Raw genomic sequence first — 15873 nt, 5'->3', positions numbered from 1 at the left:
CAGCAGCTATCTGGTGAATGACTTGCTGCTTGTACTTCTTTTTGTTTAAATTCAAGGCTAGTTGTTGACTGTGAATATATATATGCTGAATAGATACGCATGCAGCTTTTGGCTTTAAATCTATAAAGCCTAGTTGATATGCCTAGCCCTGTAGATATGTCTGGAAATCAGAGAAGGCATAACCACTTTCCTTTCTTTAATATGAATGATTTAGCTAAGCCTAGTGCAGTCCCGTATGGTCTAGGAGGACATCTACATGGGGTTCTTTTGGGTAACAAATACTTTGCCAAAATGCATGCTGTCCCCTGAAGATGATCTTCCTTCAAAAATAAATCAACCTGAGGTGAGGTTACCGCAGACCTTGTGCTAGTTTAAATTAACTCAGACTGGGGAGTTCTTATGGACAGCCAGTCTTATTATTGGGCTACAGCTGCTTCTCAGGTGACATTGACAGTGCTTGCCTTTGCCCAGCAGCTCCAAATGAAGTTTGATGCTGTGAATCAAATGTGGGAGATCTCTACAGAGCTTTGCAGCACGGTCTTATTTAACTGAACTTTGGCTAACCCAAAGGCAGTCAATTAACCAGTGCTCTGTTCTTTTCCTAGAACTGAATGTGGTTTGGGTTTTGTTGTTTTTTTTCCTTTGCGCTCACCTACAGCAAAGCGAGGAACTGCCAGATACCTCCCCTAAGGCTGAATACCTGAAAGTGTCCATGCCAGGCTTTGCCTCAGAGGGGAAAGCCAATTTTTTCAGTGGCAGAACATGCCTACACTCAGTCAAAAGGTGTGATTGCAGCTCGAGCCAAGCTTGGGTACAGGCAGCAGCACGGCACTCAGCTCCAGGCTACGTGTCCATGTATGTTCTCAGAGTCTGATTTCTTACAAGCCCCTTTGAACTCCATGCAGTTGCACATTGTGCTGTTTATTGGTACTTGAACTGGCTACGTGAAAACTCCTTGAGCTGTGTTCACGCCGCCCGCCGCAGCATAGGTGTGCTCATCTGGGATTTCGGAGGAGCAATATCAGTTGGAGGGCAGACCCTTTAATGTCGGGATCTGGGAATAGCTCCTGCCTTTGCTGCTAATTCAAAGGCTTTGGATTCTCATCAAGACTTTTGATTTGCAACTTTATACTGTGCTTTCAGACATATTTCTTGCAAGAGACCTTACTACTTGGGGAAAAAAAAAAAGCACCCCTTTTGTTCTGTTTTCTCGAGCTTCTGGCTGAAGGGAATGGTAGATTTAAACATTTGAGTGTGTGTCTCTTGCATAAGTGAAAAAAAAAAAAGGTCTTTTGTCCCCAGGACTGCATAGCTGTGGAGGACCTGCTGTTTTCCTCCAGTGGAACATTGGCTATGAAATCATCACTCCCCTTCCAAAAACATACCCAGGCAACTCTGGAGCATGAATCAAAGTCTCCTACGCTGTTGTCATGCCATAAATACTTGATAATGCAAGGAGATTTAGCTGCCTGACTCCCACATTCAAATGAAACAACACTGCTAAATACCTACATATCTTGCTGAATAATTAAGCCCAAGCGTGTGCTAATAGCCTTAATTAGCATGTTGTCAAATAAAGTTGATGCAAAAGACTTCAGCACAAACTATTTTATAAAACATAGTGCCTGCTAGTGACTTATTCCTTCTGGTTTTTAATCCCAAGCCCTAGAGTCGTTATAGCAGCAATTATAAAAGTACCCAGCAGAAAAGTTGCAAGTCATTCCCCTCCTAGATCATGTTCCTGTGCCAGCACCTCTGTACTCATACGGATGCTTTCAGTTGTCACCTACTTCTGTCACTCTCTCAACTTCAGCCTGCAGAGGTGTTGGTGACTAATTTCTTCTCCATATCCATTGAGGATTTCCAGAGGAAGGGATTGTTGCAGGTTTGGTGCTGTATCAAAGCAGTGTCTTGGATTTTCATTTCTTGGAGCTCTGTGGCTCCTGGTAAAACACACACTGCCTTTGTCTTAAAAAAAAAAAGGGGGGGGGGGGGTTCCATATATCTGGCTTTTTTTTTTTTTTTTTTTTTAACTGAGAGCAATTTTGTAACCTCTGCTGCAGGCCTTGTATATGACACCTTGATGCTGAAACACCAGTGTACCTGTGGAAACACAAACAGCCACCCAGAGCACGCGGGGAGGATCCAGAGCATCTGGTCCCGGCTCCAGGAGACAGGTCTCCGTGGCAAGTGTGAGGTAATAAAAATACCAGCAAAGGGGGAGATCAGGTGATGGGCCTGGGAGAAAGGGAGAATTTGGATTTGTCTGGCTGATTCGACTGCTGGATTATGGGCATTTTGGGGGGGCAGATACCTCATCTGGACGACAGCTTATCTACCAGACCTGCAGCTCGGGCTGTTGATTGCTACCTGGATGTGCAAACTTTATACTGTATTCGGGCTTGAGATTTTTATAGCTCCAGCTGTTGGCAGTGTGTTGCCATATGTGGCCTAAATGTAATCCATTCCTAGATGACTGCTTGTGCTTGCATGTGTGCATCTGTCAGGAGTACTTTTCTAGTGATCTGATTTCGTTGCATTGCGATGACTGTTAGAAATGTCATGAAATGTTGGAGAACGCTCTTGCCTGGTGTTGCAGTGAAGCTGCTTCTGTAATTTTTGGTCCTATTCCCTGTAAACTGTAAGTCCCTACCAAGTGTTGGATTTTGAAGCAGCCAAAGATAAGAGCAAGATGTGAAGTAACAGTGTTATTTATTATCACTCCAATCATAACAACAAAAGCTGTGGAGCAACAAGTTTGTATTTCTATGGTTTAATAACTTTTTTAATACTCTTTGATAAATAATGGTCAACCTATAGTGAAGATACTGTAAGAAGAATGAGGGTAGGAGGACATAATTAGGCACTATTCTGGCACATGAGGTTAAATTAATTGCATTGGACATACATGTTTTAAGAGCAAGGCAAACTAAGATAAAAGCTTAGATACTGAAATAAACAGACTAATGATTAATAAGGGTGATTAATAATTATTATTCATAACTAATAGCAGTGATGTTAAATTAATGGTAGCATGTGTTCATTGGTTCCTTCAGCATCTGACGGGACTGAATCACACCGTATATTTGAGTTATGTCAGCATCTGGCTAGAAGTATTTTCTGAGCAATCAGAAAAGACATCCACGTGGTGGCAGCATTGCCATTGGCTAAAGTTCCCCGTCATACCCTTATTTATCCCTGAAGAGAGCAACGAAGAACTTGAGACCTGTTTCTGTCTACAGAGACCCATTTAATTTAATTTGGGGGTTATTACTTGGGACAAAAAAAAAAAAAAAGTACCCTACTGCTGTCTACCTCCTTTGTTTAGAAGCAGGAGTTAAATCATGCCATACTAATTGCCTTGTCTCCTAGATTTATGTTACAAATGTTCTCTAATGTGTGAAGTTCTTCATTGTATGATACCAGGTTATTTTATTTCATTTGGTATTTTTGGTATTTTGTTTGGAGTTGTTCTTGACATTCACCTGCCTTCCACCTGTGTTTCCCTTCTGACCATTGGTGACATTCAGCCTTATCTTGACTCTTCCTTTTTCAGAAAATGATAAATATGTGATGTTAGCTTTCTGCCATAATTGCAGTGTTTTCTTCTCTGGTGGCTTGCTTCAAGGTCTGACCTGCCATTTCAGGATAACCAGCTGCTCTAATTGCACTTGCTTCTCCCTCTAGTTAGCTTTCCTTTATCCCCACCATCTCCTACTCCTGCCCATACCTGTGTTAAAGTTTCCTTCTTTATCTTATCTTTTCTCATGGGCTTGATAGGCACAACCTTTCCCTGTCTCTCCATCTCTTTCCTATCTCTGCACTTCACTCTTCTGTTCTTGATAGGGTTTTTTCTGGAGCCAGTCGTTCACTTTCCGCTGCCCTTGACCAATGTAATTCTTTTCAGTGTTGCAAAGCCATTCAGTCACTTCCCTGCCCTTCATAGTCTTTCTGAAGCTCCTCAGTTGGAACCTGTCTATCAGCGAGCAGAGTGGAGGACCTTATAGGGTTTTCCTTCAGTGAAGATTACCTCCACATCAGGTGCACTTGCATGGCAAGGGGACAGGTTTTTAGACACAAGTGATCTCTGCTGCTAGGTTGAAGCATGGGCATGAGCTGTTGGCATCACCTGGGGTGATGGACTTGTCTCCTTACCGCAAGGACAGGAATGCTGTAGACTTAATATGTAGAAAGCTTCATTCTGTGGGACATATTCCATTATATGATTGATTTAAAAGGAATTTTGAAGTCTGGCCTAATAGTTATGATTACTTTTAATAATTATATTCGTTTTTCAAATCCCTGTTGCCTATGCCAAAGCTCCATGCAGGACAGCATGAGCTGTCCCCTCTATCCCCACCCACAGTAGTGTTCGTGTGAAGTGTGAACTTTTAACGGAGCTCTTTATATGAGGATGGTGACACTTACTACCAATCCATCCTGCTATGTATCTATAATTTTTTGTAGATTATAACTGCTCCATCTGCATAACAGCCCTACAGGCACTCAGAAAGAGGTGAGTATTTTCAGAATTAGTAGTAGGTCTGCAGCAAGTCAGCAGCACACCTGGATTATAGCACTCAGAAATTTGCCAGGCTGTACACTTAATTTTTTGCTGAGCTCCTGTTTTCTCTTTTTTTTGAGATGCACACATCTGTGCATGCTCATTTTTTATCTTCACTGTTGCAGGTCTGTTGTCCTGTGCCTCAGACGTTATGAGCCAGTAAAGCAAGCCCAAGGGCATGAAGTGAAAATTGTTTGTGATTACGTAGTTTAATTCATTTCTTACAACTCATATTTGTAAAAGGACAGTTTGAACTTTGACATTTCCTTATCCTCACATTTCTCCTTCCTTCCTTAACACCGCTTTGCTGTGGTCCGAGTGTGGGCATAGTTTGATTCTGTTGGTTGCAAGTAGTTGCTCAATACAGGTTAAAACCACCGCGCCCTGCGTAGTAAATAATCCTGTACATGCTGTGTGGGATCAGACAAGACACTGCTGGATCCCTGTCCTCTTCCAGAAGGAGTTTAACAGCTCTCGTTCCCCCCACAACTGCATGCTGAAAATAAATCCCAGCTCTGCTTTCTCATGCAAGTTCAAACAATTCCCGGTGTCTGTCTCCTGGAAATGTTCTTTTGGTGTTTCTGTTGCACACATGCCCCAAGCCAGAAAAGGGCTCGCAGATAAATATTTCTATCGTGCATGCAAACAAATGCTTGCTTTGAAATTTCAGAAATGAACTAAGTGAAAACCTGTTTTCATCAGGCAACCAAGAGGCTCCTAGACAACCTGCCAAGTGCTGAGTTTCTACCATTTCTCTCGGAGGCAATAGAAGTGATTCAGAAGGGGCATGAATATTTTTAGAACAGAAAAAACCACATCGCTTCCCCCCCCGCCACTCCCCGCCTCTCATTTTTCAGCAGTGAAACAGATATGTATATGCTAAAGTTGTCCAAAAACCATTTTACATCCAGCTGAGGGGAAAATGTGTGCCAGATTTGTGGTGTGATAGGTAAGAGTCTGGCAGAGTCGCGCAAGTTTAAAGATGACCCTTTGGAGTGAAAGCAGTTGTCCAAACTTAATGACAGCTGCGGTTTAGAGTATTGCTTGTTTAATTAAGTTAGCTTTATAAAATACGGCAATTACTCTGGTGTATGTTCAGAATTTAAAGGCAACAATTATACTAATTGAGGCAATCTCAATAAAAGACTCTGCCCCCCAAATGAAAACCCGCAATCATGGTATAGTGTAATCCTCCCAGCCTTCATCAAGAGCATGAGGAAATTGATAGGTTTTGCTGTGTGTTTCGGAGGTAATCAAATCCCTGGGCTACTCGACTGGGATGGGGAAGAATGAGTTCCTCAACCAGGGTCCGTCTCCAAGCACATCTTGGCAGCAATCCTGTGTTGTTTAAAGCACGAGGACTGTTAGCTGAAGGTTAATTGCAGCTGTGGAGGACTGACATGAAAAACCAGACCCAGGACTGGGCTGTCTGTAAGAGCAGAGCTGTGTCTGTGGCGTTCCTGGCACAGCATCGGGCAGGTGTCCGGTTGGAGCACAGGATGGGTCCGGGCTGTGAAGCCTCCGGAGAGCCACTCTATGCACAAGGTTTCCCATCGCAAAGCACTGAGGGCATGTGGGAGGTGGTGCCAGTGGTGCCTGGGAAATTGGTCTCTGGAGAGAAATTTTGTAGCCATTTTCATGGCTTTTTGTGGCTTTTTTGGGGCCACAGCTGGGACAAGATCTGGCTTGTGGTCGCTCAAGATTCATATCCTCTCCTGTTGAAACATCATGGGGTGAATGGGTGAAAAAAATGCAAAGCAAGAGACTAGTGGGGTTTTTCTTTTGTCTAAAATGCAAAGGAAAAGCTGGCTCCAAGGAAATGGATGAAGAGTGCAGAAGGACATGTATAAAGCAGTGGCAGAGGAGAGGTGGTATGGTGATAGGGGGGTCAGGTTTTGTGCAGAAAGAGATATGAAGGAAACAGGGTAAAGAGCCAACTAGTTCGTCAGGGTTATGAGCTGAAAAGCCAGGGTTTAGCAGCCAGGAAGGAGGTTAGGTGGGTGGGTATGGGGGTAGTATGGAGTAAGCAAGCTTAATAGGCAATGCGAAGCCTCAAAAATAGAAGTATGAGGACTTAAGAGCTCTTAGAAAGCAAGGAACTGCTGAAATTAGGAGGGTGGATGGCAGGCTGAGCCATAGGCTGAGATGCAAGTCATGATGGGTCTGGAAACAGAAGTGAGCAATATGTTTTGTTCTCCAACTTTTATTTTGGGGGGATTTAATTCATTTTCTTGGTGTCTTTGTGTTAGAATCAAGGACAAAGCTTGTGCCGTGTGAGCTGGGAGATGAGAAAGGTGCAAAAGCTTCTCAAGCATAATCCTTTCTAACCAGGCAATGCTTGTTGTATGTTTGTGATACATACTTGTTTCAGTAAGTAGTAGCTTTTTCCTTGAATGTGTTTTACTTGCAACACAGAATGATGTTCTCTGTCTAGTCTTAGTTTCCATTTGGTTATGGGTGTCACGTGGAGGGGAGGGTAGTGTTGATACCCTCCTAAAGAGCATGGAGCTTGAATGTCTTGGTAAGACCACCTACTTTAAACAGGAGCAGCCCTTCCCCATCCCGGGAAGCTGAAGCTGTTCACATTCATGGAGGAGCTGGCGCATTATTGCGACGGGCTGCCGTTCTCCCAGTGTCTTCACATCATGCCAAGAAATACAAAATGCTATTTCTGTGCATGTAGCAAATGAAAATGGGTCAGTACATCTTGTTCAAAGGAAAAGAGTTGGCATACAGGTTAGAAGGAAGCTGCAAAAGCCTGTAAGGGGGGACTGAGGCAGGCTTACCACGAACAAAAAAGAAAGACAGGATAAAAGTTCAAGGGGGATTTGCCAGATATTTCCATCCCTTCTGGGTCTAGCATTTTTGTGATTATTGCCTCTTTAATGGGATGCTGTATTTTTGCCTCATCATTAACCTCAGGAAATGCTAGGTGGTGGAGCAGAGCACGGAGAAAATGAAAGAGGAACTGGTGAGCAGAAATGCCAAAATTAGGAGAAGCAGAGTGCACGAGCGCTCCTGCCGTGCTTTGATTTCTGCTGCCTTATGCCTCCAACGGTTTTACAAAGTGATTTCCTGTACGCTTTGCAACTCATGATGGAGGCTTATGCTGAAGTTTTGAGACAAAAAAAAATCCCTCGAGTTTGTTGTGCAGACCATGCTTCAGAGGTGGAGGTCCTGGAGTCCCCATGCCTCCGGCCCGCTCTACCCCAGGATGCTCTGGCTGGGCCAGGCTGCAGCCCGAGATGGCGGCGCAGTGCGAAAGCAGGCGCTGCTTGGCTGGAAGTACCAATGCCTTTGAAGCATCTTGTCTCTAGCACTCTCCTGCAAAGTAAGCAGCACACAGCAGCGCTTTCTGAGCAGGAGCACTCTCAGGAGCAAGTGGCACAGTTTGAACTTCTCTTCAGAACAAGTTTTCCGTTTGAAAGTCTGTTCTTTTTAGGAGTGTGATTTCTTCCCCCTCATCCCCACCCCCCTTTTTTTCCTTTAAGCTATCCATTTTTTTTGTTCTCATTAGAAACTCTGCTTCTCCAGGAACACAGAAGTCTTAAAAAAGCAACTGGCTTCAGCAAAGCCAGGGTGAAGGCTGTGCAGGAGGTGCATGCGTTCCTGTGTGGGCTGTGCAGCAGGATGCTCATTGCTGAGGCTCACTTCTTGGGTGACCCTGGGACCTCTACAAGAGGCTTTGAGAACTTTCCAATATTTTGCTGTTAACTATTTGTATTTTAGTATTACTGTTGCAAAGAAGAATAATGCTGTCATTCCTCCTATAGGAAACAACCCCCCGGAATGACAGTTCCTTTTAAAGTGTTTTAGTCCAAATCATGACAAAAAACCGTGAAGTAATTCTAAGCCATATAAAATACTTTTTTGTTTGGTTTGGTTTGGGGTTTTTTGTTTTGCAGGGGAGGGGTGTCATGGTTTAACCCCAGCTGACAACTAAGCACCACACAGCTGCTCACTCACTCCCCCCAAGTGGGATGGGGGAGAGAATCGGAAGAGTGAGAAAACTTGTGCGTTGAGGTGAAGATGGTTTAATAAGTAAAGCAAAAGCCACGCACACAAGCAAAGCAAAACAAGGAATTCATTCACTGCTCCCCATCAGCAGGCAGGTGTTCAGCCATCTCCAGGAAAGCAGGGCTCCATCACACGTAAGCATTACTTGGGAAGACAAACACCATCACTCCAAAAGTCCCCCTGTTCCTTCTTCTTCCCCCAGCTTTATATGCTGAACATGACATCATATAGAATCATAGAATGCTTTGGGTTGGAAGGGACCTTTAGAGGCCATCTAGCCCAACCCCCCTGCAGTAAGCAGGGACAGCTTTAACTAGATCAGGTTGCTCAGAGCCCCATCCAACCTGACCTTGAATGTTTCCAGGGATGGGGCCTCCACTACCTCTCTGGGCAGCCTGTTCCAGTGCTTCACCACCCTCACTGTAAAAAATTTCTTCCTTATACCCAGTCTAAATCTATTCTTCTTTAGTTTAAAACCATTATTGCTTGTCCTGTCACAACAGGCCTTGCTAAAAAGATTGTCCCCATCCTTCCTATAAGCCCCCTTTAAGTACTGAAAGGCCGCAATATGGTGTGGAATATCCCTTTGGTCATTTGGGGTCAGCTGTCCCGGCTGTGTACCCTCCCAACTTCTTGTGCACCCTCAGCCTACTCACTAGTGGGGTGGGGTGAGAAGCAGGAAAGGCCTTGACTCTGTGTAAGCACTGCTCAGCAGTAGCTGAAACACCCCTGTATTATCAACGCTGTTTTCAGCACAAATCCAAAACACAGCCTCATACTAACAACTGTGAAGAAAATTAACTCTGTCCCAGCCAAAACCAGCACAAGGGGAGTGCACGCATGTTTCTGAAGCAAAGCAATCCTTATTGCTCTGTAACTCCTTCCCCTCTCTCATGGCCACCTCTCAACTTACTGCCAACCTCAGTGGTTTCTCAACTCACTGCGTATTTCCTATGCCAACATTTCAGAGGCAGTCGCAAGCTCCTAGTTAAAAACATGAGGTGTTTTTTCCACTTCTGGGAGTTGGTTGCCTTCTGTGGATACCTCATATCCCCCTGGTGCTGTCTGCCTGCTGGGGAGTGCTCACTCCTATGTAAGAGGCCAGAGCATGGTCCTTGTATGCCTAAGATCTAGCATCTCCAAGTAGCACTTTGTTCTTACAAACTTATTTTCCATGGCAAATGGGTGATGGCAACAAAAGATAAGCCCCAAAGATATGCTGGACCCCTGTGACAAAAAAGGGGAAAAGATCCACAATTTGTAAAATGTGAAGTGAAGTTGGGTCCCGCTGAAATCAGTGAAAGCTTTGCCATGATCTTCAGTGAAGCCAGGGTTTTGACTTCAGTGTGCATCTGCTGCCCTCCTGGGTTTCAGCTGGCAACAAAAGCAGGAGTGAGCATATTTGGTATGGTACTTCCAGCTCAACGTGCATCATCATATTAAAAAAAAAAAAAAAAAAAAAAGCAATTTCCAACTATATGATCTCATGGGATTTCCAAGATAAGTTTTAGAGCAGAAACTTTGTAACTGACTCTTAATTACTCAGAAGGTTCAGTTTGGAAAGCAGTGTTTTGGGAGTGTTTTTAGGTTAATAATCATGGAGGGGAAGTGTTGGGGGTGGCTTGGGGGGATGCATTTTCAACAGTGAACCACTTTATAATGGCTTGAAACTGAAATCCTGAATATTCAGTAGTCAAGCAATACCTGTGTAATTTAGCAAATGATCTGCAGTAATATTTTTAAAACACACACAAAAAAAAAAGGTTACTTCATATGTCAAGCTAGTATTTTCAATAAGAGATTAAACCAAAATTTGTCTTACAGTGAATTTTTTCACGTAAGAGCCCATTTTAGTTTTTTGCTCACTGTCTTTATAATTTGCTAAGGAAAAAGAAAAGTTCTTTAATGAGAGTTAAACAGTTAAGCAGTGATTTCATCACTCCTTTTCTTTCCTCTTTTAGTGCATTCGTGGAAGAAAAGCAACTCTAGAAGAGCTGCAGACAGTTCACTCAGAAGCCCATACGCTGCTGTACGGCACAAACCCTCTGAACAGACAGAAACTGGACAGCAAGAAACTTCTAGGTATCGGGGGTGTGTGGTGTGGTGTGGTGTCCCCTTCCTGACCTCCAGCACTCCCGTTACTGTTCTCAGCCCTGACTCTGGCAGTCACACAGCGGTAGCAGTATGAAAAGTGGGACGTGGGGCCATCCATCTTCAGCTCTAGGCAGTTCCCAAGAGGATTCTTCCCACCTCCATTTAATGTTTGCTTGAGAGGGGCACAAGATATGTCTCCCTTTCTTCAGGTAGATCCCTAAACCCTAGGTCCTAAAACTTCCTTTCTTTGATGTCTTCAAAATGTAAAAGCACTCTCTCCGAGGAGGAAGGATAATTTGGAGTCTATTTTATCCTTGGACACTCTTCTCTGCCTCTTCGAAAGTTATCCATTGCTAGGTAGGAACCGGAACACTCTACTAAGGACCTGCATCTGCAGCACCAACCAGCGGCATAGACATCACAAATAGCTGTCAGTTTTGTATGGATGATCTGCAAGAGAGATGCGGGGGCCTCTTAGATAGTCTTACATTTGTTTAATTTGGAGTAAGATTGTTTATCCCTTACTGGAGACTGGATCTTCCTGAAACAGGGCTGCATCTGCCGTAAAATATAGACATTTTCCCTGCAAAAAATCTAGAGGGTGGTTATTCAGATAACCAACCACCCCATAGCAACCAAACCACATAGATTTTGGCACCTTACATCTGTGGAGACATCATCATCTCTCTTTACTTTGTGCCTTTTTGCAGCAGTAGGTGATAGGCTGGAGGGGCAGTTTGGGAAGTTCTCACATGGGGATCAGCAAAAAGACAGTTCTGGAACCTAGAAGTTGGGAGTTTATTTTGGGATTAGCTTGACTTTGGATGATATAAAAAGAGGATTAACTTGATGGCCCGCATGATGTAGTAGTCACAGCAAAAGAGCTGGAAAGATTTTGCAGCATATTCAGTATGTACATTAGATCCCCAAAGAAGAAAGCTATTAGCCAGTTGTTTAAACATGCAATTAGCACTGTATTTATAGCTAACTTACCACCTCTTTAAAACCCAGAGAAACGAAAAGTAGACACCTCTGGCTGAATGATAGCACAATTAGTATGTACAGTTTAAAGAATTTATGATGTCATATGCTTGGTAGTGTAAAAAGCTCACCTTGCATAAGGCTTATCCACCAGTCCAAAGAAACAGCATGTAAATTTTCCCCGCTGGGTCTGAGAAGGCTTCTCGCTTGCAGTTGCACCACCTTCATGCTGACTGATTTCTCTGCAAATTCTTGACCCATAGTGCTGGAGGTGTGTGAGGACATGTGTCCTGACCATGTGCTGTGGTGGGATCCAGGCAGTCCTCCAGCATCTGACCTGCCTCTGGCAGTGGTCATCATCTGCATGGTGGGGGCTGAGCAGGCAGTGGGTCACCCTAACCCCTCTGCTTTAGGAGATACCTCTTGCAAGATATGTTTTTAGAGTGGGCTGTGATAACACTGTGTATTGCCTGCTCATTCAAATGTCAGATGCACTTGAGATATTTTTCCCTTCCCTCTTTGACTCTTGGCACAATCTGTATCAATGTATCTGTTCCATGGATACATTTGGAGATACAGTTTATTTGGTTAGTACTGGATTTGGGGATACCCAGGTCTTACTGAATCATTCCTGATGGTTTGTTTAGAGAACCTGAGGGAGGAGAAACTCTTGCTCTGCCTGTGAGTACTGCTGTAGTTTTGCTGTCCCCCCCCATGTCTTTTCTGTAGCAATTAAGTTTATTCCTCTAGCAAAGAGAAACAATTCTAGTATCTGAGGGTATTTCAGTACAAAACATTATCTATTTGGGTGCAATTTGCAAAGATGACCAAGTTGTCAAGGAGCAATGTTCACAAAAAATCAGTTCTAAGACTAACCTGTTTGTGGATGTTAGACTGGAGCTTGCTTGGGGCTACACCTGGGGCTCTAGCCACACCCCAAAATACTGCCAAGCAGCTGTTCTTTAGCTTTCTGAGGCTGCAGCCACAGCCAGGAGGTCAGGTCCCCAGGATTTCCAGTGGGTTTTCCAGTAGCTCTTAGCTGAGCTTAGACCTTGTTTCCTAAACCTACTTGGCACCTTTTCAGCCTTGAGCTACTAGCAGCAGAACTCTCTGCCAGCTCACATGACCATGTTTGCCCAGACAGAAGTGGACTGCCTTTCCCGCTGCCCAGCTGTCCTCCCATTGCACGTGGAGCTGTGCATGGGCCACAGCTGGCACTGACGCTCGCTCCAAGCACCAAGCTTGGAGGAAGAGCAAACAGCTTCACCATTCAACGTGGCTGCCAGTCATCCCACCAGGCAGGAGAAAATAAGTTGATGGCTTGACAGTCAGGGGTCCAGAGGGACAGCACGGAGAGCCAAAATGACAAGAGGAGTAAGCCTGGCTGGGATGTCTGCATAGCACCCAGGGAGAAGTTATCCTTTGGGAGCAGGGCAGGAAGGGTAACGCTGGCCCTAAAACCTGTTTCTTAACTTGATGGCTTCCACAGTGCTGGACCTGAGCAAAGGTAACAGCCACTGATGTGTTGGGAAAACCTCCCTGAAAAACCTCAGTGTGTACATTTGTGTATAGAGATGAGCAAGCCTGTAAGGAGCGCCTTCTTCAGCCATCCTCTCCTGTTGAGAGTTGAAAAGGCTTTTAAATTTACAAAACAGCTTTGGGTTTTTTTAAATATGTTAGAGGGTAAATGTATGGCAGGTTTGAAGTCTGAGACCAAAGCTTCGTGTGAGGCTCACATATGCAAATGTGAGTTTGTTAGACCTAAGTGTCTTGACATGTGTACAACTGCAATGGGGTGGCTGACTCGGGGTAAACTCTTTGCCTTTGATATGTCTGTGAGGAATAAAAAGCATGAGAAATCTCAGCCTAAAAGGAAGAGCTCATAAAGCTGGGGGATGAAAACACAGGATGTTTCTTTTTAAGCTTCTGCAAATGGTAAGGGGGATGTCCCTTTGTCTGGCAGTTCTTTAGGAGAAAGCAGGAAGGGGCTAAATAGTTCAGATTTTTTGGAATTGTACGCGGGCATCGTTGTGGCTCTGCTGGTTACTTTTACTTCTGCAGTTGTCCTGTAGCTTGTTACTTCTGAATCTTACTCCTTTCTGAAAGAGTGCCCTTCTTTACACGTTAGGAGAAGAGACTTACAATGGAAGCCCACCACTGATGTTGAAGTTACTTTCCCCAGAGGACCCTGACCATCACAAAGATCTGCTTTGCTGTGTTTTATCAGGCATTTTGGAAGGTGGTTGCCTTCAAGGCAGGTTGCACAACTCTACCCCTGGAAGTGTTGCTAAAGCCCTTGAAAATCTGGGGATGAAAAATATGAATCCATCTCTCATTTGACAGTGTAAAGCTTTGGAACCTGTTGAACAAGTTTAAACTTAGGCAAATAAGGCTGCTTTTAATTTGTGCAGAGCCATCATAAATTGTTGTCAAGAAGATAAATATCGAAATAATGGGTGGATTAGCAGTGAAAGATCTGACAGGAGGTCCGAGGCAGGATGATCTGAGAACTTTCATGTGGATCTAATCAAAGAGTGAATCTGTCTGTGCACTCAGATTAATAATACGGGTGCATTAAGTCTACTTTTAGTCACAGGGGTAATGCATCTTTCTGTGATGTGTTTGACACCAGCATGGTCCTCAGTAACGTCTGTCTGCCGTCATGGCTAATTCACACTCCACAAAGCTGGTGGTTAGCATTTAAGGGAATTTATTCATGACCAGAACAAGAACCTGGTTTGGTGGGGGAAAAAAAACAACCCAGTTTATTTCACCATTAGCTTTCATTAACTTTAAATAGGTCTCAAGCAAATGAGTCTATGGCAATGTACTCCAGATCCTTTACAGTGCCTGCGTGCACAGATTTCCTTCTCCCTGTTTGCCTGCAGTGCACAGACACGTGTACAAATCATGCACATAGGGTGGTGATGGATATGAGACAGCGTGTTCTTTTTTCAGTGTGCAGTTTATAAACCTGCAGAATTTTGCATGGAGGATAATTTGCTCATATGCAAGCCCAGAAAGTGATGTTAAAATTCTTACAGATGCAGAATTAGCCCTAAAGATGGTTTTCCCCATTTTTCTCAAATTCTTAATGTTGGGTTTGCTCTTTCAGTCAAAACACGTTTTGTTTGCTCATCACCGGTTTTATTTTTTGTCTTCATCTTTTATGAAGCTCATGCGCTCCAAAGTCTTCTAGTAACTGTGCAGATGACTAACTAGGGGGTTTTTATGACTTCCTATCCTCCTTCAGTTGAAAGGGGTTAAAATCTTCATCTGAGAAGACACGCTGAGCAGTTGTTGGTAATGTCTGAATCATTTATAGTCAGCATGACTGCTTGAAATGTAGGAGAGCGCACAAACCTTGCATAAAAATAAGTGATTTGTGGAAGGCTTTTATAATGAAAGGCTTTTGAACAAGCCCAAGTGTGCATATTGTGTATATATGTGTTGTAAAGTAACAGGGTTGGCTGTGTGTTTTCTGAAAATTGCAAGAAAACCCCAGTCTGTTGCTGTGTTCAGAAAGTTTGCAGCATTGCCATAAAATTGGATCAAAATCTGGTGAACTTTGACTTTTTGACCTACTGAGTACATTTTTTTTCCTACAGGTTCTCTAACGTCGATGTTTGTCAGGCTTCCTTGTGGTGGTGTTGGGGTGAGTACTCTCTTTAATGTGTAAATAATGTCCTGTTTGTTCTCCCAGTCCCATTGGTAACAAAAATTGTTGCTTTGCATTCCATCAAGTGGGTAATTGTAACCAAATGTTACCCATAAACAGGGTCTGCCTGGGGTGCAGGGTTGCAGCAACAGCCTCACGTGCCTTTCTTCAAAAGCAGTGTGAAGATTTTTGAACTATTTTGGAGCACCAAAGTGTGTGTGACATTCATAGGCATGTTTCGTCTCTGGCTTTTAGGAGGAATAACCTCATTTCCCAGGCAGTGATGTTTAATGGCTTAGAGGTTACTACATTTGAAAGCAACCCTTGAATCCAAAAATGCTTTCTACATAGAAAGCAAGATGTGCTTTTCATGCTGCTCGTGCTGCGTAGGTGTTTCATCTTCAGTATTTATACTTCAGAGCTGCCTGCCTCCTAGTGCAGGTGGAAAACATATTAATAAAATAGTGGTATTGAAGGACAAGGGAAGTTCCTGTAAATGGTAAGTTGCTGTATTTGCGTCTGGGCTACATTACTGTCCTCGAATGAAATGTCTTGGAGG

General features: G+C 43.7%; 1 protein-coding gene across 2 annotated transcripts in view; it reads left to right on the top strand.

The window, feature by feature from the left end:
* HDAC4 (histone deacetylase 4) overlaps positions 1–15873 on the top strand; it is a 120720-nt gene that overhangs the window by 69377 nt on the left and 35470 nt on the right. For both annotated transcript variants that reach the window (XM_075710041.1, XM_075710040.1), the window contains exons 12-14: positions 2064–2197; positions 10543–10663; positions 15265–15311. In XM_075710041.1, coding sequence (XP_075566156.1) covers positions 2064–2197; positions 10543–10663; positions 15265–15311 — 302 coding nt within the window. The remainder of the gene's footprint in view (positions 1–2063; positions 2198–10542; positions 10664–15264; positions 15312–15873) is intronic.

The sequence above is a fragment of the Pelecanus crispus genome, chromosome 5 (genome assembly GCF_030463565.1).
Source record: "Pelecanus crispus isolate bPelCri1 chromosome 5, bPelCri1.pri, whole genome shotgun sequence".
In the NCBI taxonomy this organism is placed as follows: domain Eukaryota; kingdom Metazoa; phylum Chordata; class Aves; order Pelecaniformes; family Pelecanidae; genus Pelecanus; species Pelecanus crispus.
The sequence above is the reverse complement of the archived record's forward strand: the minus strand, read 5'-3'. Positions and strand labels throughout refer to the sequence as shown.